A 27,406-nucleotide genomic window follows, 5' to 3' on the forward strand; every position below is an offset into this window, starting at 1 on the left:
GCAAAAGTAATTAATTGCAAGTTACTTTGTAAATAAATTTTTTAATCAATAATTTTCAATATAATTCAGCAGTGGTGTTAAACTTCAATTATTATATAATATATTCAATGATATAAATTGAAATCAAATAATTTTAGTATACCACAAAATTACGAAATATTTTTTTTATCAAAACTCCTGACTTTTCTCACTTTTACCCTAAAAGGATTATGCAAAAATCTATAATTTTAATCTAAAAACAAAGCGGGAAAATTATATTTTTTAATATTTTGATACTTTTTAATTGTAAAGAAAATAATTAAAAATTAATTTTATGTAGGCTCATGTTTAGCGTTGGTAAACGGCTCGATTTGAGCCGATTTTTAAAAATGACTAACTCAATATTTTATCGAGGAAAATACTATGTCAGTCTAAAGATTTGGGTATCTATTAGCCAATCTCAAAATTTAGGCAAATTTTCCAGTTTAATATATGAGGTAGCCATATTTAAAAATTGGCCCAAATCGTACCGTTTAACAACATGACTCATGTTTTGTATTTGTTTTCCCTAATTTTTCACTTTCTCAGTGTGACCTTTGACTGATGGATGAGTGATAAAATGTTCATTTATAAAGTTTTTTTCAAAATTAATTTATGACCGCTTTCAACAAATTTTGTTATCCTGTGGAGTTTTCTTATAATTTTATCTCAATTATTTTTCCAAATTTAAAGGTGCCATAATTTAAAGATGATTGGTTTAAAATAATTTAGTGTTGAGCAGAGTTTGGGATAGGGAGTAAAAATGGGTCAAGTTTCCAATAGGCTCGGGAGGACACAAGGAATATAATTTTGGAAGAGAAACTCTCAGGGAGGTTATTCAATATTTTAACATTAATGTTTAAGCCTTAAATATCTACTTAATTTATATAAAATGGATATATAGGCTAAGGCCTTATTTAGTCTAGTGCCAATCTGTATAAATAGTTAGGGTCGAATTATTATATCAATGAATATAAATTTTAGCGGAATTTGATATTAAACGAAATTATTCCCTTCGGTAAAATCGCAGCTATGAGTATCTAGTTAATTTTCAAACCCTAAGGCTTGATATGATGCTATTAAATCTAGATATTTTCTAATGTTTGATTTGAACCAGGGTGGCTATCTAGGAGAGTTAGTCCATTTGAGATGCTCAGATTAAATTAATAATTGTTCTGAAAAGAACTTGAAATTGTGACAAAATTTATCATTCAGGTATGGACTAAGGCTAGTGGGCTATAGGATGAGTTTATATGCTAGCTATTGTTAGACTCATATTCATTAACAAATTTTCCAAGGTTTTTTTTCCAGTAATTTTTTCGTGAATTTTCTCCCTGATGTTTTTCTTCCTGGAATTATCCAATTATATCAATTAAAATTCAGAATTACATATAAGAAAATATCAAAATCCTTTTAATTTTATCCTCTATACAGTGCATTAAAATCGTCATACCTTTGAATAGTTTGCAATTTACGCTTTATTATTTTTTATTGATTTTTAAATTTTTTAAGTAAAGTTTTTATACCAAAAAAAAAATTAAGCTTTAAAAAATTAAATTTAAATTATAAACAATAATTTAACTAATATATATAAAATTTAAATAAAATAATTTTAGAAAAATATTATCGAAATTCTCCAAATTTTATTTGAAAATAATTATTTTCAGTGACCTTAACATTGAAATTAATACAAAACAGTTTACATTTTTTTATTATTAATTTGGTATTTAACATTGAAAATTTACTTGATAACAGTAACAGGACACAATTATTGTATAATAAATCGATAAATTTCCTAGAAATAAATTGTTAAATGTATCTAGTGAAAATGTGAGAGGCGATTTAAAAGACCTTAATCCTATTTGTTTATACAATTTTTTCTCTCTAATTTTTAATTTTTGGACAAATTATGCAAATTCTTTATTAAATAATCAATCATATTTTATTCAGCATTTTGTGCTTCTAAGTTTTATTGTGCATGTAATTCTCATATAACATTTAAATTTAATATTAAAATTTATTTTATAACTCTCGAAAAATTAATATTAAAATCTATTATAATTTTTTTTTTTAAATTAACACATTTGACAAGGTTATATGAAAAAAAAACTATGCTTAAAATTCAAAAAAGAAAAAAATTATTAATTTTAATGCTGGGTAGATAGATATATCAAAATTAACAACAAAAGTAAAAAATTTAACAATTTAATTTTTTAGAACTTATATTAAATATTCTTCTCAAGAATCAATTACCAACATAATCAGTTTTATTTAATTTTATTGAGGAAAAGGAAAATTTTGGTTTCTCGGGTTTTAAAAAAAATATTTTATTTTATGTTAATCATATTTTAAAGCAATTAAGCAAGATAATAAAAATCTGACTATTCTAATAGGGGTAATTTTTTTTTAAATTGAAACTTAAATTTAGTAATTTTAAATAGATATTCTAAAAAAAAAATTGAAATTAGATTTAATTATGGTTTATTCAATTATATTGAGAATTGGAAAAAACATATTAAAAATTGTGGCGTATAAAAAGCATATATTTTGGTTACAAATTTTTTGGGTATTGCAAATTGTATCCTTCTCGAGTTTCAACACTTACAGCATTAGTACGATTCCCTCTAGTGTACAAAGTATATATTCTATTTTAATATTTCACTCATGTTTTCGAGCTTTTTACCCTATAAAAAAAAATTAATGCTAGATGTAATTTTTTTAAATTGAATAGATCGAATATATTATAAAGTCGAATGATTTGGATATACTATAAAGCAGATAAGGTAACCCAGCAATATAGGTCTTAATTCAATTCTAAATTCTTTCCTATATATGTTAGAAAATTTCATTATAAATATATTTGTTATTATTATATGGTAATTTTTCAACTGATTTGGGGGAAACTCAGTTAAAATATTTATACCATTTGAAGATACTATACAATAAAATAATCTTAAAGTTTTTCTTTATTCTAGATGAAATAGGGAAATCACAAAGATCTTCTTGTAATATTTAGTTAAGATTTCTGAATTAACATTCAATAAAATGACTCTTGTTATATTACCACTCTCTCGATAAATAAAAATGACTTCAATTTTCATGACATATAATATTGAAATTAAAAAAGAGATGGACTTAATTCACTATATAGAATCGTTTATGTATAAAATTAAACTGTATCTTATTTTCTCTAAGCATATAAGGATTGTATTTTAAAGAGTTGGGGGGGGGGGGTATGTTATAATAATAGAAAACGTTACAACATAGATTTATATAAACTATCACAAGATTTAAAATTTAGATTGTTCCCAGTTATTCCAACTAAATTAGAATTGATAAGTTGACAAGTCTTTGAAGCTATTTTTTTTACTGTTGAATATTATTCTGAAAATCTGTCTTTGTACAATGATTATTATGCTATGATAATTTTCTCTTTGTAATTCCCCATATGTTTCCAATTTGGTTAAGAGATCGGTGAAGACCATTCTGATAATAAATTTATTCTTACCTAATTATAATTTTTTTTCAATTTACTGCTGTCATTATAATTTTGTTCGATTATATTAAGTAGATAAATAATTTTAGTAACAATAATTTTTTAACCTCTATTTTGATATAGGGGTTTATATTTTGAGCGCTTCTTACCTATTAACCAGTTCTGAAAATTTATTTATTTTATAATGGATTGAAATTAGCATTGTAAATTTTTTTAAATATTTTTAAATGGTGGGGTTTATCCCTTATTTAATTTATTTAACTTACACTAAACATATGAACAATCAAGTTGACTCTTAACCTTACTTTTTAAAAATATCTAATGAATGTAACTTTTATTATTATAATAAATACCAATTTTTGTTATAATATTTCGGAAACCTTTGAAACTATTATACAACTTACCCTTTCTTTTTCGAATTATTTTTATATCTTTGTTCCCAAGAATAGTGAATTTCAAAATTTAAAAAAATTATAATAAATAAAAAATTATTTGAATAATTTTATTATAGTGTTGTAGCTACGGTAATTTCTCTCGTCATTATTTAGATATTTGTCAAAAAAAATATGGTCATGGACACGGAATATTTTTTAAAATGTCATAATACCAAAAAAAAATAATTTCGTTTCATTAAATAGATATATTTTTTAAACATGTTTATTAAAAATAAAAAGGTAGCAATATAAATAATAACAATGCTATTATAATGTATCTTCTTTCTTAATAATTTTTTATTCACGCTCTAAGAGGGTAAAAATCAAAAAATTATATCTTTCGCTTTGACTGATCTCGCATCTTAACTTATTTTCTTAACGATTACAATATAAATCTCCTTTCCATCTCCCCAGCCTTGACGTCCATTCCATTATTTTCCAAGGGTAAAAGGGGGGGGGGAATGGATGGGGATTATAGATAACAAAAAATAAGAAAGTAAAAATAATCAATACATTATTTTATAAAGCCAACAGATTTGTAGTTGGGAAAATCTTTAAAAAGAACAGAAATATTTATGTTTCAAATTTCGAATTTTTGTTTGGTCAAGGCGTCTTTAAATATTCAAATGCTCTAGTTTTATTGCTTAGTGAAATTAAGATTGGAATACAAATAAAATTATCCTTTTTGGCGATCTTGGACATCTTTATTGGTAAAACCATTTTTCATGCCAATCTCCTCATATTATTTTAATCTCTCTAAGGGTTTTCTCCTGCTACTTACAAATCAACATATGGTAATCCTTCTTTCTCAAAGTAACACCCCACATATATCCATTTATGGAAAAATAATCCTCGAATCTTTGTCAGATAACGTGACAGCGTGCAGTATGTTGGCTCAGATTTGTATTAATTGAATATAGGAAACAATGATACTTCGGAGAATGGGGGAAATTTTGTTACCTAGGTTATATCCAGGCTTGTTAATCGATCCTTTTAAAAAGATCGAATCCCGATCACGATCTCTTGAAAAAAAGAGGATCGAAATCCAGGATCGACCTTTTTTTAAAAAGAGGATCGCGATCACGATCCTTTTCTTATTTAAATTTCTGATCGATGCAAAAATAACTAATATAAAAAATAAATAAATATGGTATAAATTTATTGTAATTGAATAATATAATATAAGTATAACAATTAGAATATATTTTATAATCAAATTAGCCTTTAATTAAAATTTTCTAAATTATCATCATTTAAACAGCCACGTTTTCCATTACCATAGGAGCGCTTATGGTAAAGGTTCAATCAATGTTTTTTTTAATTAACATAATTATTAAAAATATTCACTAAATCATCATTAGAATAAAAAAAATTATTAATGGAAAAAGCATTTTGTGACGGGGTTTTCCCCAAAAAAGGTATCGATCCATGCATTCATTTGAAGGATCTGCGTATGGTTGACCCTGTATATTTTTTTAATGGGCAATTAAACTTTCTTTTAGCAACTTTTGTGGCAGATTAATAAAAGGCCAATTGAGCTTAACTTTTGTGTGAATTATTGATGCCAATATATTGCTGTCATCATATAGTGAAGGAAATCTATAATTTTTATTATATGCATATTGTTATGATCTTCACAAATAATAAAAATTGTATTTAAAGAATTTATTACTTCTAAATGCCTCTTTAGGTTTGAACTGCTAATCTTTGAAGAAGATATTTTGTTTTTGCATAGATCATTGTATGGTTATTTCCATCCATTTCACATAAAGTAAAATACTTACGTAAATTATGAAATGGTAAAAGATTCTCATTCATATCTGCTGTCACATCAATAGAAGTAGATGTATCATCTTAAAAATCTATAATGGAGGACATTATTAAAACCTAGAATTTATATTATAACATAATTAATAAATAAATATAACTTGTTCTTACAAAAAATTTGGGAAATTGTTGAATTATAAAATCAGGTGGAATGGTGGTTGATAAAGATAAATATTTTTTTTTAAATGATATTTAAATTTAATTTTATTTATTGCTTTTTAAGTAAAAAAATAATTTTTAAAAGGATCGGGATCGAATATTTAAAAAAATGATCTCGATCACGATTTAAGGTCAGGATCTTAAATCCGAGAAAATTGACAAATTTAGGATCGAATCCAGGATCGGCCATCTTTTGATTCGATCCTTTAACTCTGGTTATACCTTACTAAGCCTAGGTAGTAAGACTGTAGGCTCATTGCAAAAAATGAAGCTTTATCTAAAAAAACAGCCCATAAGAAAAACTTCAACTCTCAACAAATTATTTAACAATGTCTTGTCGGTTTATTCCATCTTATATTTCGTTTTTTTTTTCAATTATTATTTCCTCCTTTTTATACATTCATTTTCAACGTTGGCTTTCATCTAGGAATTTTATAGCTAAATTCCGTTACCCTTCACCATCAACATAATATTGACATTATACATGATCTACCATAAAGTAGTTCTTGCATTCTCTAGGCATTACCTCTTGCTATGACAAATATTAAAGGATTCCGGATAGATTCTTGGTGTAGTCCTGCTTAGGGCTGGCAAAATCGTATTTTTTTTAAATATTAAATCGCGATTTAAAGGAAAATATTAATATTTGCCAATACATAAATTAAATGAAAATTCCTTTTAAAATATCAATAAATTTTTTTTCTAGATTATATATAATATGCAATACGAAATGAAGTGGATAAATGGAATATTCACTTATTAGTACCTTTTTTTTTGTTTTAAAATCTAATTTATTCAAAATAATTTCAGAAATATATTACTTTATATTGAGAAATATTTTTAATTAAATGAATGAAACCTGTTATATCAAAATACCAGTATCTTATCGATTTTAGTAAAGTTTCAGGAAAGATATGTACACAATAAATCTAAGGCTCTCGGGTGAAATTATAAAGTGAGCTTATTTAGGGCCAGGCTAATTGTCAAGATATTTTGATAGGCTAAGCCAGGCAGTAGTTTTAAAAAGGTTAATTAATTATTATTTTTAAAATTAAAACGTTTGTATAACATTACAACCTTTTTGGTAATAGGAAAAAAAACACGAAAAAACTACATATAAAATGAAAAAAAAACCACCGGAAAAATATCGGACCGTCAGTAAAATCAAACAACCTTAAAGGTGAGGCAACATCGGTATCTATTATAATAGTTCTTGTCCAAAACTATGGACTGATTTGGGCCGGCATACCTTCAAAGGGTGCAACTATTTTATAGGCGACGAGCTTGTCAATTTCTTTAATTAGTTTAAAGGGCTTTCATATCAAACGAATTAGTAGACGCCGAAATTAGATATGGAATAAGGCATGGCAGGTGAATATTATATTACTTATAAATGATCCTTATAAAAAGACGGAGATAAATGTGAAACCTGATCATATTTTTTTTAATTCAAGAAATTTTTAGGATTTATACAATTGATTCTTAAATATAAACTGATATAAAATAAACAGAGTATAGGACCAGCCCGATTTCTTTAATTTTCTAGACTGTTAAAGTTTTAAAAAAAAATTAGGCCCGACCAAGGATTATTAAATTTTTGGTGAATCATATATTTTTCTGATACAGGTTAAATTAATTATAACAGGTTATATTTGGTTAACAAAAAATAACGGACATTTTATATATTACTTTTTCGGACTGGCCAAATTCATCTCATCTTAAAATTGTTTCATCTTATTTTCCTAAATTTTATGATCGATTGTTAAACGAAACAATATGAATAATGTACAATATAAATATAATTTTTATGGCATAAATATTAGAAATATCTTTATTCATTTTTTGGAAGAATGATAGCTGCCATGTTTTTTAGACGATTCCGAATTTTTGTCCTTCCGGTCATCTTTTCTAAAAATAAATTAATAAAATAATTTTAAAATATAATTCTCAATATTATCAGAAACTACTATAGCAAAAAAAAATTATTTCCAATCCAATCAAATTAAGCAATCTAACAAAAATGTGTTTAGACAAAAATTAATTATTTGCATTTTTATAAACAATATGTTCACAATTTTCTTATTTTAAAACTTCATTTTTTTCCTTAAAATATATGAAAATTAACTTATGTTCTTTGTTTTTCTTGTTTTTTCCATCATCGTTAGATTTCCTGCGAACTCTTTTGGACGAAGATGAATTTGTCGAAACAGATCTGATATCATTTTGATTTCAAACATTTTTATTAGAAAAATAATAATAAAAATCAATAAATTTCAAGTTTGTTAGCTCTTCCTATAATTTAGCATTGCTCTTTTTTCTTTCCTTCTTCCTTTATTATATTTTTTTCTGTTATTTATCTACCTTCGCTTTTTATTACTACTGCTGCCCTCGTCTTTGCTTTTTTTCCGACTACCAGTGGACGAGTGTTTATTAGAGGAATCTTTGGGTGCCTCCCTGGATCCTTGTCTGGATTTCTTATGTTGTTCAGAGTGAGTGTTAGAGGATGAAGATTTGTGAGGAGTGTTATTTGTTGAACGTATATCGGAGTAATTGGGCTTAAGAAAAAGGAGAACAGTTAAATATTAAAAAAAATTATTCATAAAAAAAGTAAAAATATATAAAATATAATTTTGTAAAGTGGTCATTATTTGAAAAATGGTGTTATATATTATTTTTACAGAGTTCAAGAGTTTAATTCTGTATTTCTGGACTTGTTCCTGCTGGCTTAACCCAAACTTTTTGCTTATTTTTCCGCTTTCCAAATCATCTTGATATTGAATCACTTTCAACTGTGTGATGGATATTAAAAAAACGAAATAATTAGTGTTACTTTTGCTTCGAAAAAATATTTATGTCTTAATCAATAAACAGCCATAAAATATAAATTATACCAGTATAATAAATGAGAGAAAAAAAATTATTTAGAAAATACAAATTTAGTAGTTATAAAAGCTATTGAAAAATTATGTTAAAAAGCTAAGATAAAGAATGTAGCTTGAGAATTAGGTTAGTCAAAAATGGCTTTACATAAATCATTTTATTTTAATTATACTATCTATTTACATTAAAATATAAAATAAAGTTAAATTTCCAAAACAAGATTATACCATCATATTCAAAATATAGAAAGTTAATTTTTGTAATTGCTCTTCTTTAATATTAAATGGAGATTGAATAATGCAATTTTCAGGCGACGATATATTAAATAAATTTCATTTTAAATAAACTCATCCAATCCGTGTATTTATTCATTTATTTCCTACTAATTCAGCTTCTTGATAACGATCAATATTTAAATATTCAAAAATCAAACTATGTGTATAGTATAATATTACCTCGATTTCCCTCAATTTGGAACGCTTGTCCTGGCTAATGTGTTCCATGCTAGATCAAATGAATAACATTTATTCATTTATTTAATAAAGAAACTTACCAATTTTTACTTCTAAAAGAAAAAATATATTGGCAAAGAGGAAGAGAAAACAGTATGGAATAATGGAAAAAGAAATAAAAGAACAAGATACCAATATAGAGGGGATCAAGACTGTTTTATATTGAAAGGATAAATGAAATTAAAGGAAAGACATAGGAAGAGAGTATTGAAAACATTTGAAAGTAAAAAAATGATATATAAAAAAAACGGAAGAAATAAACTTTAAGGTAGATGCCAAGGCTGGTTCCACCATTGCTTCTCCGTCTATATCCTCTTCTTCCTCTCCGGCATGTAATCTTTGAGAAAACAATCCGTTATTGATCGGCGCATCCGTTTCGTCGTCATGCTCAGAAGGTGGAGTATTTTGAATTTCCGTATAGTATTTTTCGGGATCCTCTAGTGTTTCCCATTTGGATGTGGTCATTACTTCGATTTTAAATATTATTAGAAAATTTTATATTATATCTTTAGATTTTTTCTACCCCCAAATTTCCAAAGACGCATTATAATAGTAAATATATCGTCGGTCTAAAATTGGAGTGCTCCACTCGATATTTTCAAAATTTTTGAGTTAGAAGTGGACAATAACTTATTTATTCCTAATATATATAAAAATAAAAACTAGATTAAAAAATATTAACTTTTGCCAAAGTTATAGCTCTGTCAATTTTGCTCTATTTGCATATAACGATGTAATTTTTGCTTCATATGCATGCCCTATCATATTATCTTATTTAATCACGTGTTGTATTTCCCTCCTTTTTTAATTTTTTGCTTTCCATATTGAATCGTATAATTTTCATTACATTTATCTCTATTCCTATTTTAATGTCGAGGTAAATTTTATATTATTACATATTATAAATTAAATATTTGAATTATTATGTATTAGTTTGTTTTTCATTTTTTTTATTTAATCAAGCTGGCAATTTTTGATAATGTTGGATATATATTTTTATTTAATTTCCACCAGTCTAATGGATTTGTATTATTACAAATTGTGGCTTCATCCACATATTTGTATATTTCTAAGTTATTATTGTTGTGACTAGGTTTAACCTGATATATTTTATAAAACCCTTAAGTTCTAGTTTTAAATAAACATGGAAAAAAAATCATGAAGCATTACCATAAAAACAGGGCTAAGAACCAACTCTCAAAATTTTACTGAATCCAAATTCTTTTTTTTAAACTAGGAATTTATTAGGTGATGTAAATATAAAATTTATTTATTTAATCAAAATAATCTCTGGCAATTTTTGATAATTTTGGATATCTATTTTTATTTAATTTCCACCAGTCTAATGGATTTCTATTATTATAAATTGTGGCTTCATCCACATATTTGCTTATTTCTAAGTTATTATTGTTGTGACTAGGTTTATAACCTGATATATTTTATAAAACCCTTAATTTCTAGTTTTAAGGAAAAAATCATAAAGCATTACCATAAAAACAGGGCTAAGAACCAACTCTCAAAATTTTACTGAATTACCTTCTTATAATTTAAATAAAGATTACATAAAATTAAATTTGATAAAATAATTGTTTAACATGTATCACAATTTTTTAATATTTCTAGAAGCATAGCAAATGAAAGAAAAAGACTAAGGGAATGTGGTGAGGCCTACATCAATATCAAAGGTGATTTGAAAAGAGCAAGGATGGTTCAGAATGATCATTCCAATAAATGTAAATTTCAGTGTCATCTAGATCAGAGTAAAATTATTCATGAGGTTTTTTGGAGCTTAGCTGATGAAGCTCAAGGTTCTTTCTATAGCAAATTTATTGTTAGGACTCCATGTAAAAGAAGGATAAAAGATTCTTTAAATTATAAAAACTATTCATACTTATATTTTTTTGAAGTGGAGTGTTAAAGTTAGAGTCTGCAAACAATTTTTTTTACAAACACTTGATATTAGTAATAAACGAATTAGTTATTTTTTTAAACATTTATACCAAAATAATGGAACTTATTTGGCTCCTAGAAAAGGTAAAAATACTAAAAAAGTTATTTCTGATCAAGATAAAGATTTCATCATCGATCACATAAACTCCATTCCAAAGGTCCATTCTCATTACAGGCGAAAAGATTCTTCCAAGGAATACTTTGATAGAAGTCTCAATTTTAAAATACTTTATGATCTATATTCTAAAAAATGTGATGAATTATCGAGAATTCCTGTTAAGGCGCATTATTATACAACAATATTTAAAAATAGTTTTAATATAGGATTTGCTAAACCAGTAAAATATAGGTGCGATAAATGTGAGCGGTATTTAATTAATAAAGAATATATGAATGAAGAAGATATTTGTAACTACAATAAGCACCATGACGATTATGTTGAGACGAGTATTGAAAGAGGTATGGACAGCTAGGTCAAAAAAATTTTTAGTCATATCATTTGACCTTAAATGTCATAACCTTACCAAGATCTGAGGTTGGATCTTCTTATTATAAAAGAAAATTATCAGTTTATAATGAAACTGCATATTGCAGTTAAGACAAACGTGGTTATTGTGCTATTTGGCATCAAGGCCAAACCGGAAGAACTGGTAATGACATAGCTTGCAGTGTGATAGCATTAGTAGATGCGATATTATAAAAATTTCCAAATATCCCTCATCTAATTCTGTGGGCTGATTCCTGTGTCGCCCAAAATAAAAATTCTATTATAATTTATGGTTTAAAACATTATTTAGCAAATAACACGACCAGTCAAATCGAAACAATACAAATCAAATATGGTGCTCCAGACCATTCGATTTTACAAGAGGTAGATTAAATACATAGCCAAATAGAAAGATGTTTAAGAAAAAATGAGATCCATAGCCCTCTAACTCTTTATAGATTAATAAGAGGTACTAATCGCAAAAACCCATTTGAGGTAATTGAAATGACTTCAAATAATTATTTCGATTACCATTCTGCTTCGAAAAAATTCAAATTTAACCACATACCGTTCACTAAATTAAAATCAATAAAAATTTCAAAAACGGAACCTTTTTATTTGTAACTAATTTGTTTATTACTAATATCAAGTGTTTGTAAAAAAAATTGTTTGCAGACTCTAACTTTAACATTCTCCACTTCAAAAAAATATAAGTATGAATAGTTTTTATAATTTAAAGAATCTTTTATCCTTCTTTTACATGGAGTCCTAACAATATATTTGCTATAGAAAGAACCTTTAGCTTCATCAGCTAAGCTCCAAAAAACCTCATGAATAATTTTACTCTGATCTAGATGACACTGAAATTTACATTTATTGGAATGATCATTCTGAACCATCCTTGCTCTTTTCAAATCACCTTTGATATTGATGTAGGCCTCACCACATTCCTTTAGTCTTTTTCTTTCATTTGCTATGCTTCTGGAAATATAAAAAAATTGTGATACATGTTAAACAATTATTTAATCAAATTTAATTTTATGTAATCTTTATTTAAATTATGAGAAGGTAATTCAGTAAAATTTTGAGAGTTGGTTCTTAGCCCTGTTTTTATGGTAATGCTTTATGATTTTTTTCCATGTTTATTTAAAACTAGAAATTAAGGGTTTTATAAAATATATCAGGTTATAAACCTAGTCACAACAATAATAACTTAGAAATAAGCAAATAAGTGGAAGAAGCCACAATTTGTAATAATAGAAATCCATTAGACTGATGGAAATTAAATAAAAATAGATATCCAAAATTATCAAAAATTGCCAGAGATTATTTTGATTAAATAAATAAATTTTATATTTACATCACCTAATAAATTCCTAGTTTAAAAAAAGAATTTGGATTCAGTAAAATTTTAAGAGTTGGTTCTTAGCCCTGTTTTTATGGTAATGCTTCATGATTTTTTTTCCATGTTTGTTTGTTTAAAACTAGAAATTAAGAGTTTTATAAAATATATCAGGTTAAACCTAGTCACAACAATAATAACTTAGAAATAAGCAAATATGTAGATGAAGCCACAATTTATAATAATAGAAATCCATTAGACTGGTGGAAATTAAATAAAAATAGATATCCAAAATTATCAAAAATTGCCAGAGATTATTTTGATTAAATAAATAACTTTTATATTTACATCACCTAATAAATTCCTAGTTTAAAAAAAGAATTTGGATTCAGTAAAATTTTGAGAGTCGGTTCTTAGCCCTGTTTTTATGGTAATGCTTCATGATTTTTTTTCCATGTTTATTTAAAACTAGAAATTAAGGGTTTTATAAAATATATCAGGTTAAACCTAGTCACAACAATAATAACTTAGAAATAAGCAAATATGTGGATGAAGCCACAATTTGTAATAATACAAATCCATTAGACTGGTGGAAATTAAATAAAAATAGATATCCAACATTATCAAAAATTGCCAGCTTGATTAAATAAAAAAAATGAAATTTATTATATTAACAAACGAATACATAATAATTCAAATATTTAATTTATAATATGTAATAATATAAAATTTACCTCGACATATAGGAATAGAGATAAATGTAATGAAAATTATACGATTCAATATGGAAAGCAAAAAATTAAAAAAGGAGGGAAATACAACACGTGATTAAATAAGATAATATGATAGGGCATGCATATGAAGCAAAAATTACATCGTTATATGCAAATAGAGCAAAATTGACAGAGCTATAACTTTGGCAAAAATTAATATTTTTTAATCTAGTTTTTATTTTTATATATATTAGGAATAAATAAGTTATTATCCACTTCTAACTCAAAAATTTTGAAAATGTCGAGTGGAGCACTCCAATTCTAGACCGACGATATTAACATTATAAATATACCTTGGGCTTGCAAAGTAGTTTCATCCACCTCTTCCCATTTGGATTTAACAAATGCCCCGACTATGTTAGCAGTGGTATTAATGCTGGCATTTTGTAATGTGGATGCTATCAATATTTAAAAATATGATACTAATTTTATGATTCAATTAGTTACTACAAATTTGTCAAAAAAAATCAAAATGATTAATTAAACAGGATATATGCATGTATTTTTTTTAAATCATTTAATGTTCTTTTTTAAATAAATGTATGTATTTTTTCAATCTAATTAACCCGTTATAAAAGTTACTTTTGAAAAAAAACGGTGTTTGAAAATTACACTATGTGACTGTAATAAGCTATATATTGGTAGAAAAATATTAAAAAAACAAAAAATATGCTAATAAATAAACAAAAAGGTAGTTAAATTATACAATTGTCTAAAACGGGATTTTTGAGATTGGTAAAAGGTAGCCCATCTATGTCTTCCAGCTTGCTGTTTTCGTCGTTATCCGAATATAAATCTTCATAGATGGAGAGTTTTGTTGGGGCTATGTCACTCTGATTTTATCAATAAGTTATATGGATATAAAGATAACTTTATTTTTATTCTCGCCTTATTTGAGTAGATAGAGTAAGTGAGGGGGTTGGTTAAAAACAAAATCTTACTCCTATTATACTAATAACGTTAAAAATTATTTTTGAAGAACATAAATTGAAGGTTAACTTCGTTTAAAAAATAGCATTTTTTAAAATCTTTAATAACCCGCGACCGTTTGTCCGCCAACAATTCCGATTCGTTACCAGCAATATCCAGAGGTGCGCCGTCCAAGTCGAAACCTTCTGTATCCTGATTTAGCTGAAATGATAATGATTCTTGTTTTTGAGCGAACGAATTTTGACCGTTATTTATCAAGCTCAGCAAAGGTTCTTGGTATCGTTTGTATAGAATATTGGTTCTGACATTGATATCTGTTTGCTGTTTTTTATTTATAGAAATATAGTATATGTTAGGAGATTTTCAAAAAAATAGATGGTTAAATAATTTCCCAACTCGGGAATCCTGTTGAAAATAATTATTTTTAATTTGCTAAAATACTAAAGCCAATCTATTTTTGGCTAAATAAGGCTAGTAAATAAAAATTGTTTGGCTGTTGTAGTATACTAGATTATAGTTTGATTTCACTAAAGGAACTAAAAAACAGTATTTTCCCTAAAAGGATTATTTACACTGGTTGAATAAAACAAGCCAAACCTGAGTGAGCTCTTTCTTTCTTTCTTCTTTCTAGAGAAGAGAAGAGCAGATTCGCTTTCGAAAAAAAAACTGACCTAAAAAAATTGCACCAAATGCCCAACCCCCATGTCTTTGGGGTTGCAAGGCACGTCGTAACCTTTGTACCAATCTTGCCATTAAAAAATGATTTAATGTCTATCATTCAAAATACAAAAAGATTCTCTAAAACTTTTTCTAATTACAAAATAACCAGTTAGGCACTTTTACATAAGGCTGATTAGTGTTATAAATTGGTTTTAAAATCCAGACCCGTGGGTCTAAAATCGACTAAACCAGCCCTGAGCACGAACTTGTAATTCAGACACGGGTTCAGGTGAATATTGTTATTCCAAATAGTTCAAATATAAATTATTTATCAAAAGTAGAGAAGCAGCAAAACGCAATGGTGTTTTCTGGGGTTAGATAGTAAAGGACTGCAAGAAACCCAGCTTTGGGTTAAAAAATTTTAATTGGGCCCACTTAGGGTTTAAAAATATCAAAAAAATAAGATTAAAATGAGTTATTATGTTGGTTAACCGATCTATTATTTCCAGTTATACGATTTTTATAACGTACGAAAAATCACTTTGTTTTCTTAATAAACGATAAATTAGAAATTTTATGGGATCAGGTAAAGGACTATTCGTCTTAAATTTAATTCAAATTTAAGTATTTTCGAAGTCAGGGCGAATAGGAAGATGTTCTATAAGAACAAGATTCCAAATTTTAACATTTATTTTTAATATATTTAATTTTTTAGAAATTTTAAAATATAAAAATAAACAAAAATACTGAATTAATTTAATTAATTTTTTGTTTTATATATTTGGCGCCATAAAATTATTATATTCGATTTATTTCATTTTTAAAATTATAGTTGAAAGTGAAAGTTGAAGAATTGAATAAAAAAATTTTTTTTTTAAATTTTCTCTATAGTGTTATGATGAATTAATAAAACATGTTGACGATTAAATTAAAATCCATCCAGATAAAAATATTTTGTTTGCAAAAATAATTAAAATAACACATTTGCAATTTAAAACAATTTAAACTTATAAAAAAAATTAAAATAATCTTTTTTTCTTTAAAATTTGCTTTATGCCAAGGTTTTTATAAAATTAACTTTCATCTATAAACTGGAAGACTTTTTTTGAATGAGTTAAAAAATACATAATTTCTTTTTGGGTAAAACTTAAGGTCAAATTATAATAATTTTTTTATTGTTTATTTTATTTTCTATTAAATTTACCTTTCTTATATTATAGTTTCGAAAATGACTTGTGAAATCTTTATTTAGTATTTATTTTTCTATATTGTACATAATATAACGAAATATATCCATATTATATAATAATAAGAGACCTGCAGGCCCGGCTCTGGTCATATACTTGGGCTGGGTCTGAAATTTTTTTTTAAAAAAATATCCAGGTATTTTAAAACCAAAATATTTGATATGACCATTATTAGCTATAAAAAGCATAAATAAATAAAATAATTTTTAAAAAAATACAGGGCCGGGCCGAAGATAATTTTTGAAAAATTAATCAAAAAATTTTTTTATAAAAAAATCCGGGCAGGGCCGTACAAATGGTATCTGCAGGTCTCTGATAATAATCTAGTGTAATTATCTATTAAATAAGTCGTTCGGATTTCCTCTTCGATATATCGTATCGTATGTGATTAGAAGGCTTTGAAATCATAATTAGTGAAATTAAGCAAAAGGAAGTAATTGCCTCGATTATATGGATTCTGTTATTTGGTTTGGGATATATTGATTTTTAAAAACGCCAAAAAAAATCAGGTAATAAGGTGGAAGATATGCTAAATTTGGATAATTTTTAGTTATTGTATAACACGTTGAGTAGGCGCATTATCCATAATTATGAGGGAATTCAATGGCAAAATGGATGATAAATCATCCAGGTAAGTTTTAAATTTTATTGCTGCAAATGTCCCGTCTATAATCGTATATTTTCTGAGCTATAATTTTTAAAAAATTGCTAGAAGCTTAAAATTAATTCGTAAATTTAAAATGAATTAATATAAGTTTTAAAAGTTAAATTACTAGAAGTTTTAAAAATAATAATGTTTTTCTCAACATTTTATTTCAAGTTTTTAAAAGTAAATGTGTTATTTTAATTAATTTACATTGAATCACATCACATTATTACATTTAATATAATAATAAATTTTTTTTTGAATCCTGAAATCAATGATTATAAAAAATTCCCATTCATTTTTGTATGCTTAGCCAGATTCGCACTTACTGTAGGTAATTAAAAAACATGTTTACTCTACCAGAGATAGAGCTCTGCAAATTCATTTTTTTTTGGCCTGAGCCCATTTCAATTTATTTTAAAACCCTATCACAGCCATACCTATTGATTTTAAGGCTCTAACACCTTCTTTTTACCTGAGTCTGAAAATATTTTAATTTTAAATTTTAAATGAAAAGCATTTTAATTTTTGTATAGAGTTAAATTTAATACTAATTGTCCTTGTCTTAATCCCAGAAAAACTCTAATTTATAACTTATTTAGAAAAAAGTGATTTTTAGAATCGTAGCAAAAGTCGTATGGCTAGAAATAATAGCTCGGATAACCAACATAATAACTCATTTTAATCCTATTTTTTTGGTATTTTTAAACTCTGGTGGACCCGATTAAAATTTTTTAACCTGAAGCTGAGTTGCTTGCAGAGCTTTACTATCTAGCCCAGAAAACACCACTGCATTTTGCTTTTACTTTTGGTAAATAATCTTTACTTGAATTATTTTGAATAACATTATACATCTGAACCCTGGGCCTAAACCATGTGTCTGAACCCCGGGTCTTATAGGTATGTGCTCCGGGTTCGTGCTCAGAGCAGGCTTGAGCACCAAATTGGATCGTAAATTTTTCGACCAAGCAAATTAACAACACTAAGGCAGACCCTTTAGGGTTTTCTAGTTTATTCCTAATAAATCGGTAACTTCAATTTCTTAAAATTTTTGAAACACATTTATCCGAATTTTTTCCTAAAATATCTCCCAAGTTTATAGAATACTTTGAAGTCGATTGTGGTGAAATTAAAGTACAGAAAACTCTATACTTACAATGATAAAAAATTTGAATCTATATTTATTTTTTTATTAACCAATCCTAGGAAGATGTTTTGTAGCTGGCATATGTAATCTCCGGGATATATATCCCAATCCTCCCAAGCCTTTAAGCAACTCATGATTTTTTGCTGTGTCAAAGTATATTTAAAAAATTTTTTTAATGTGATTAATAAAAAAATTAATAAAAACCCTAATAAATTTCCCAAATCATCAGCTTACGTTAATATTCACTAAAGAAATTAGTTCAAATTTTTTAATGAATTGAAACTCATTCTTTTCTTAATTTAATTTTTTTTTTAAATATTTTAAACTAAGAAACGCATATTCTCATTTATGAATACTTTAAGCAAACCTTATAAAAATGTAGAATTTTTATAAAAATTTTAAATCAAAGATAATATAAATATATTACTGTGAAAGTTAAATATTAGGATATATTATTTAGTTCTGATTTAGCTTTTAACATATAGTGTAATATAAAATAATTACTACTCACTTTAAACTGTTCGGCCTTCAATCTGGCTTTGATGTCCTTGTAACATTTTTGTATATCCCTGAAAATGGCGGGCAATTGTCTTTGAAAGCTTAGATATTTTTTATTATAAAATAAATAAAATTTTCTTTTGTAAACTTTCTTTCTTTCAAAGCTATAATAATCTTTTCTTATGTATATTTTAATATTCATTTTTCAAAAGTAGCTAATTATATCATGAAACGAGCAATGCAGTTGGCAATCTAATTTAAACCCAACCATACTATTCATTACAAACATATTTTATTATTAAATAATTGTTATTATAAATATAAGAAATTTAAATAAATAAAATATTAAGCATAATTTAGGTTTAATATTAGTGAGGTGATTAATTTATTCGATATTGATTCCCCTTAAAAGAAAATATAATAATTTTATTAGTGAATATTTTCTAAAAACTTCGGATATTTAAATATATTTATACAAACCTTTTCCTGAAATAAGACACGTTGGGAGCTTTGGAACTGCAATTGTACAATATATCGGATATGAGGTAAATTCTAGATAACTGTTGTTTTTATATTTAAAGATAAATTTTGATAATTTTTGATATTGGATTCAGTATAAAATAACTTTTTTGAGTAACGGGGTTTGAGGGATAGTAAGTGACTGGTGCAAACATTCTACGATTTCTTGGGCCGCTTCGGAATGATCAACGCAAAATAGCATCGCCTCACATACCTTTTCTCTATCCGTGGTTAACTTGCGTAACATGTTTTCCAATCTGTCCCTTTGCCTTAAAACATAAACATCATATTATATTGTATCAAATAAACACTCCAATAAATATAAGAGTGCAGATGTATCACTATATTATATTAAATTAATAATTAATAAATCAATCAAGCGAGAATTTAATAGCATGGATACTCTGTAATTGGTAATGACCAAATACCAGGCAGTATAGGGACAGCTATTGAGATTAGCAAAAAATGGTATCAGTACATCTCTGTATATTGGATAAATATATAAAGGGAAACCTCTGGCTCAATAGTTCTCTGGGCTCAGGCTCCCGCCTCGGATATCTTTCTGTATTGCTGTGTCTGAGTTCACTTTCAGGTAGCAAACTCTCAGGCAATTGTTGATTTGTTTTGCCAGTGGATAAAGATGAAGACGATATTTGAATGGTAGGATTAATAGGTGGATTTGATGCTGCTGAGAAGGTATTGAAAGGCGGAGGAGGCTGCCAGTAAGATCCGCCCTTGAAAAGCCTAAACTTCTTGGTCCGCCATTCGGTAGGCGTATCACCCTAAGAAAAAAAATTAATTTCAAAATTATTTTTCCTCTATCTTTTATGTAATACCTACTCTAAATGAAACATATTCTATTTTTTAGGAAAACTAAATATAATAAATTAAAATCATTGATAAATCTCACGTTCAAAATGGAAAACAATTTCCAGCGGTAATATATGTGAGCAGGGCTTTTGTTGTCGAATAAGAACCTTTATATAAATTTTTTAAAATATTAAACTTTTTTTGAATAGTGCGAATTAGTTATACAAAAATTGAAGCAAAGGGGATATAGGCAAATAAAACTCAACTTTTTAGCTCCTTTTATTTTTTAGTTAGGGATTGAAGAACCTGGCTTTTGAGCTATTTAACTAGTTCCAATTCTTAAAAATATAAAATCATTAATTTAAATATTGAACTTAAAATTTTAGATATAAATTTTCTTTAAACTTTCTGTTCCTTTTTTTTACGATAATAGGGAAAAAATATGTGTCTCAACCTAAACATGGGATTCTTCAGTTCCCTGTTCATAATCATAGCTTCAAATCTGGGGCCTTCCCTTATAACGAATTCAATCATTCTATGGATTAGACAAAGCAAAGGCCTGTAAAATAATGTGTTTAAAAAAATATACATATATATATATAGGATGATTATGAGTCATTTTTTTAGAGAAGATATATCTGGTTTAAATGGCAGACGCCATTTGGTAACTTGATTAATTTTAGCACAATTTGACCGACCTAAATAATCTAAATTTTATAAAGGATCCAGTGGTCTAATAAAAATCGAGATATGGTGTATCAAAAAAAGTAAAAAGGTAATTAAGGCAATATAACCTAAAATGGTAAATTTCTATTTTTTTAAAAAAAAGTGATATAGACGATAAGAAAGACATCGAGAAAGAAAAAATAATATTTAATAAGGGGAAAAGAATGGTTAACCTTTCGGTAGGTATGACAACCCTAACGGTAGCCGAGTGGAGAGTCTAAAATAAAAAAATACTGTATATACATCTATCCATCCATCGGAAATGGTCAAAAGAAGGAAAATAAAATTGATTCTAAAAAAAATTAATAATTACAAAAAAATATTCGATGAATTAGTTTAAAAACAAACATATATAATATAAAGAAAATGTTTCCAGTTTGAATAAGAAAACCATATTAAATCACATAAATATTTTTTTAAAAATAACAATTTTAAATAAAATCATTTTAATAATAATTTGGCTAATAATTTAGGTTTTACAAAAAAAAATAGGCGAAATATCAGAATTAGAATATATTATATTTTATATAATTATGGTGGCTTAAAACATTGAAAGAATGGTTAACTAAGTATTCAATTCTGTATGATCCATTTGGGAAAAAAATGGATCTTGCTATAATCTGAGATTTTTGTATCTATAATAAAAATAAGAATAAATCGAAAATTCATGCCAGTTATTTTTTAATTATAAAATATTTATCAAAAAAAATTTAGCATCTTATTTTTTTAGTTGCACATATTAGTATTTAATATAATCCATCCACATAAGTTAAGATATACAAATATTATCTCATGTGATGAATATACAATATTGATTCATAATTATTTGTCATTCTTGTTCATCCAAATCTTCAAATCCTTATTTGGATTAATATCCACCTATAACACAATTAATTGTTTCTTCTATCATATACATTGAGTGTAAATATGAAAATGCTGGTTAGTTAAATAGGAGGAATATAATAATTTCGCTAATTACCAGATTCTTGTATCTGATAATAATATACATGTTTCGCATCTTAATTACACAAAAAGTACTAGGTTCAAAAAAAGCTTCTTTTTCTAAAGTGTATATATTAGGAAAATAACTACCTTCTCAAACTTTTTCCTCCCATGAACATCGAGGGGTGGCATAATACCTCCTGGGGTCAAATTAAATCCCTCACCATCGTCTTCAATTGCATTCGTTTCAATTCTATCTTCTTTTTCATCATCATTTTGATCTTTGCGAGTTTTTTTGACAGGTTGGGCGTTGAAAGGGAGACCAGAGGGTGGAGGAGGAAGCGTGAGCTCCAACATGTGGGGCGGGATGTATATAGGATGAGGCGGAATAGGAACCGGCTTGCCCCAGCCGAGTTTCATTTCGTAACCCTGGAGGTCTATACCTGGTATTTTAATGGTACATAAGAAATAGTTATTTATAAAAATTTATTATTCTCTTCTCTTCATTCTTTCATTCCTTCTAACCTTATATAAACTACGTTAGTCAAAAAAAACCTCTAAGTTTCTCCAATGCTTTCTCGCCATCTTTACGATTCATGTAGGCCACAAAACCACAATTTTTGTTTCTGGCTATCTCCTCCTCTGTCCTAGGCCACATTATTTTGACACTCGCTAGAGGCCCGAATTCCCCGAACAACTCACAGAGCTTTTCTTCATTGACCTAGTTTTTTGTTAATTAAAATAGTATTTCAAATAAAAGCATCTTTCTAGAAATGAAAAATGGGGGTTTAAGTATATATAATAATAATAAGATAGAAATATATATATGACTTGGTGTTATTTAAATTAAAAGCTGATTGCCATAAGGCATATTCTAGTTTTTAGTGGGAAAATTGATTAAGCATCTAAGAAATCAAGCTAAAATCGGTCAGTTTCTGAGACACGAAAACTAAGCCTTTTTCAATTTTTATTTTTAAGAAAAGAAAAAATAATCCAAAAAGAAGGAATTTGGTAGAATATCAATAAAATCTGTAAATAATGCAATTAAAAAGGCGATGGTTATTCCTTAATTTTAAATGTGCACCCAATTTATTTTAGATTTCTTAAATGATATGAAAAATATTAATAAAAATCTAGAGAGAGAGAAAACGGAATTATTTAAAACGGCTATAAGTAATTTTTTTAAATAAATATCTAAGATTAAAGAGTATTCTTTTGATAAAAAAAAGGGTTTCGTTTGGACACTCAACTGGTTTTGAAATTATGAGTATTTATTAAATGGATGTAGGGCACTTTATCTTTTAATAAGTTGCATCACTTAACCACTTCCAAAAATGACCGAGATAAAGACTTTAATATAGCAGGGTCATACTATTTCTTATTTATGATCTTATAATATATTCTCACCCTTCTATTCATTGTCTATATCCTTTTTTTTTAATTCTTATTATATTTTTATAATTTTTTCTAATTCTTTTTATTTATATATATTATAAAAAAATTATCATATCATTTTCCCCCTATTTCTATTCCTTTATATATTCTATTCATCTTTTTATTTTTGTAATAAAATTTAGTTTTCACCAATTATTTTAATATGCCTGAGGTATTCTTAGCCTTGTCTCTTGTAAGCTTAGTCCATTTATTTCGCAATTTGATTTGTAAATATATATTATACTCTTATTAACTCAATACTTCTCTTAAAAATCAGGCTTTTTTACCATTTATTCCAGAACTAAATAGAAAAACAAGTGAACTTTCCAAAAAAAAATGAAAAAATGATTGATATTTAATCTGCTACTTTAGGATTAAGATTCGCCAAAAATATGTTGGTGGTATTAGGGTCAGAGTCCCATTGATCACTCATTCCTGGTGCAGAGCTGAGATGGGAAGGCATCCCTCCAAGCGACGGCGAAAGATGGTCTTCATCTTTACATATAATTGAATTATAAAATTTAATTTGATATTTATATACATCTCAATTTCTTTTTCATATTTTTTCAAAATCATTATCTTTCTATTTTCTAATATTTATTTTCATTTTTTTTTAAATCGTTATTTTCACATTAATTTTCATTTTTCAAAAAATCGTTATTTTTCTATTTTCTTAATTAATATATTTAAAAAAACTGTATGATTAATCAACCTTTATCGGTAGAAAGCCAGGACTCAATGGCTGGATCAATTTTTCCACCTTTATTAATTGATTCTCTCAATTCTTGCTTTAGTTTGTTCCTTTCTTGTCTTTCCTCTTGTATTCTTGATTAATGTTTTGATTATTAACATTGAATTCATTTTTTGTAAATATATAATTAACATCTCTTATTAGATAGAGATAATTAGATAGAGATAATTAGAGAGCATAATTTAAAATGAAGCAATAAAAAAAATTTTTTTTAAATTTTTTAGTATTTTATATAAAAAAAATAGCCTTTTGAAAAATATTATGGAAATTAAAATACTAAATTGTTTTTGAACAGACAACTCACATGATGTGAACACAAAATATGTAAACAATATTTATTGCATTTTATCCCATTTGGAATTTGAGCAGTACTGATAAAAAGAATATAAAAAAATCTCAATACCCCTATTTTTTACCATTCTTGCATTTTTTATAAATTTTAATTTTTTTACAGAAATATATCATTATAAATTAATTTAATGGTAATTCTCTCATAATTATAAAATTTAATTAGTAATTTTAACTGATAAAAGTAGTATTTTTTTATAGAACAGAATTTCTCAACTTTATATTTTTTTATCATAGATGAATTTTCCTCACATTTTTAGAAAGTATTTTGAAAAATAAAGAGCAAATTTAGAAGATAGGTTTTTAAAAGAATCATTTATTTGAGCAATTGTTTTTCTTTTCAAGCCCAACTTGGCCCAAAATTTTTTTAAAAAATTTTGCTCAACCCAATGCAAACCCAAATTTTTTTTGAAAAAATTTACTGACCCAACCCAAATTTTTTTGAATATAGAAATTAATTTTTATAATTATTCAAAATAAACAATATGTGTTATAAAGTGTCTAGTTTCTATAAAATAAAATCAAATATTTTTATTTTACATAAAAAATTCAATATAAAATGATAAATTTAGATATATTTAAAAAAATTTCTAAGGCCCAACACAGCCTGAATTTTCTTAAAAAATATTAGGCCCAACCCAGCCCAAACCTAATTTTCTTAAAAAAAAAATATACCCAGGTTCAGGCTGGGCCTACTTTTGCAGATCTCTACTTAAGAGGCATAAAAATTATTATTTAAAACTAAAATCATATTTGAATAAAATAAGATAGAATAAATATCATTTTTATGCTAATAAAATTTTTCCCCTATATTCATTTTGCCCTCAAATTATATACAATATATCTATAAATGGTGTGTTAAACAGCTCAATTTAGGTCAATTTTTAAAATGGCCAGATTAAGATTTTAGACAAAATAATATAATGCAAGCGAGGAGATTTTGATCATTGGTGGCAAAAAAGTTTGGATCTCTACTTGTCAAATCTCAAGGTTTATATAATATTATTTTGGCTAAAATTTTAATCAGGATATTTTCAAAAATAAACCCAAATCAAGCATTTAACAACACTATATTAGATAGGTTTTCTTCCATAAATTTTATCTGAGGTCTCTAGGCCCACTTATTGAGGCCTTTGGCTACTAGATTATTTATAAAATTAATTTTGATTTTTCTCATTAAAGAATTCTTTTTTCCTAAAAAATTTTAAATTATAGATATTATTTAAAAAGTTATTAACTTTTACTATATAAAATTTCCAAATTCTAACCTGGCTCTTATTCCCTGAACCAAGCTAATAATTTTTTATTTTGAACCAAACCTTATATTTTATGCTTGACCTGGTTAAATTTTTTCCAACTGACAAGCTTAATTCTATTAAAAAGCTTATATATTATAATTAACTTGTCTTAAAAATGAAATTAACTGTAATTTACTTATCTTATTTTACAAAAGAATTACTAACAACATATATATAATAGTTTAATTACAAAAAAAATAAAACATTAAAAAATTGTTCAATATAGATGATGGGAAATAGAAATAGTTCAAATCAAAAATTTAAAATAATATTTCATACCCAGGTAAAGTAGATTAGGGTTAAATAAATATATATGAATCAAAGAATGTATTTATAAATTTTTTTATTACATAATATTTTTATTAAAGTATTACTTTTGCAATTCTTCTTTGAAAAGTTCTAAATTACTCTTTTTCTTTTTGTCATCTTTTTTTTTAACTAGAATTGGCTATCATATTTATTAAAAAAAAGAAGTGTTAAAACATTATCATTATAAAAACCTTTTCTTTTTTTTTAGAACTTGTTTCTTGAAGTTTAGAAACGGGCTTATATAATTGACCAGTTTTGTTGCTTTTTATTGTGGCTATTAAGATATAGTAATTTTTATTAATTAATAAATATACTAATTTGATCAGGTTGTGCATTGACTATCTCACCTCTAACAAATGTTTTCCCTAATCTATCTTTTTCTTGAAAAGATGATACAAATTCTTGATATATTTCAGCCGTAGCTATCTCATCTTGCTACAATATATGTAATATTAATATATTACATTTAATAATTACTTTTTTCTTATTTTCTTCTTGAATTTTTTTAGATGTTGGCTTTTTGATCATACTCATAGCACCTATTTGAAATGCCTTTAGTTTATCTTCGGCAATATTCTAAAGGAGAGGGAAAGTGAAATTAACAATAAATTTAAATAAAACTCTTGTAAAATCAGGAGTCAGGCCTTCCATGTCGTAAAAATAATTTTTGTTTACTCTAATATTAAGATTGATACCTTATCACTAGTTGAAAATGACATTTGACAGCTATTAAAAACTGATTGATAAAAATTTTTAAATATATTTTCTAATGAATATTATTAATATTATTTAAGTCCTGCCACTTTTATATCGAAAGCTAAATCTTATAATATAACACTAATCGATATAATATAAATGTTGACTCAACTAAAGAATATAATAAAATATCCAATTTCATCCCATTCTTAGATTTTTATCGCAAATTAAAGTATAGTTTTTAGATAAAAAAAACAAGTTAATGATCTTCATATTTTATTCTAAAGATTCTTCTTCGTTTTCTGATGCCATTATTGGTAAAATTAAATATTTAGCAAAATTTTATTCCTATGATATTGATACTGAACTCAATTTAATAGTGAATTAGAATTGTGGTATGAATATTTAATACATTTTACCTGAGCATAATATTGTTGCGCTCAATTGGTATAAGGAAACCTTGACTCAATTTCCAAATCATAGGCGTAGCCAGGATTTTCCTAAGGGGGAGGGGGGGGGGGGGGGTAAATTAAAAATTTTCTCAGGGCTTCGGCCAATTTTTGTCCG

The 27,406-nt window shown here is 26.1% G+C and overlaps 2 protein-coding genes across 3 annotated transcripts in view; both read right to left on the reverse strand.

Annotated features, from left to right (window-relative positions):
• LOC135930994 (peroxidase-like) overlaps positions 1–4,030 on the reverse strand; it is a 28,321-nt gene extending 24,291 nt beyond the window's left edge. The window contains exon 1 of one of the 2 annotated variants that reach the window (XM_065467831.1): positions 3,919–4,030. The gene's annotated coding sequence lies outside the window, so the exon portion shown is untranslated. Of the gene's footprint in view, positions 1–2,573; positions 2,703–3,918 lie in introns of those variants that run through there. The other variant, XM_065467832.1, reaches the window with a different exon arrangement.
• A 3,599-nt stretch (positions 4,031–7,629) lies between these two features.
• LOC135922597 (U2 snRNP-associated SURP motif-containing protein-like) lies at positions 7,630–26,824 on the reverse strand. Its single transcript, XM_065457000.1, has 26 exons — positions 26,765–26,824; positions 26,621–26,719; positions 26,458–26,578; positions 26,335–26,417; positions 26,209–26,282; positions 24,150–24,262; positions 23,805–23,932; positions 22,559–22,724; positions 22,154–22,446; positions 21,235–21,278; positions 20,790–20,894; positions 20,436–20,502; positions 20,039–20,307; positions 19,632–19,794; positions 19,487–19,566; positions 19,020–19,107; positions 18,559–18,651; positions 14,917–15,129; positions 14,585–14,711; positions 14,172–14,276; positions 9,589–9,793; positions 9,270–9,318; positions 8,613–8,723; positions 8,296–8,489; positions 8,060–8,146; positions 7,630–7,842 (listed from the first exon to the last, which is right to left on the reverse strand). Exons 1-26 carry the CDS (start codon positions 26,792–26,794, stop codon positions 7,770–7,772), a joined length of 3,180 nt encoding a protein of 1,059 aa, XP_065313072.1. The 5' UTR covers positions 26,795–26,824; the 3' UTR covers positions 7,630–7,769.
• Between the last annotated feature and the right edge of the window lie 582 nt (positions 26,825–27,406).

Source organism: Gordionus sp. m RMFG-2023, chromosome 1 (assembly GCF_954871325.1).
Source record: "Gordionus sp. m RMFG-2023 chromosome 1, tfGorSpeb1-WG-v2, whole genome shotgun sequence".
In the NCBI taxonomy this organism is placed as follows: Eukaryota; Metazoa; Nematomorpha; class Gordioida; order Chordodea; family Parachordodidae; genus Gordionus; species Gordionus sp. m RMFG-2023.

Excerpts from the sequence above, each read along its gene's own strand:
- LOC135922597 (XM_065457000.1), bottom strand. The coding sequence starts at position 26,794 with ATGGAAGGCCTGACTCCTGATTTTACAAGA. Across the intron at positions 9,794-14,171 it reads AACTACTTTGCAAGCCCAAG|TAATGACCACATCCAAATGG; the intron begins GTATATTTATAA and ends TTAAAATCGAAG. Across the intron at positions 8,724-9,269 it reads CCAAATTGAGGGAAATCGAG|TTGAAAGTGATTCAATATCA; the intron begins GTAATATTATAC and ends TCCATCACACAG.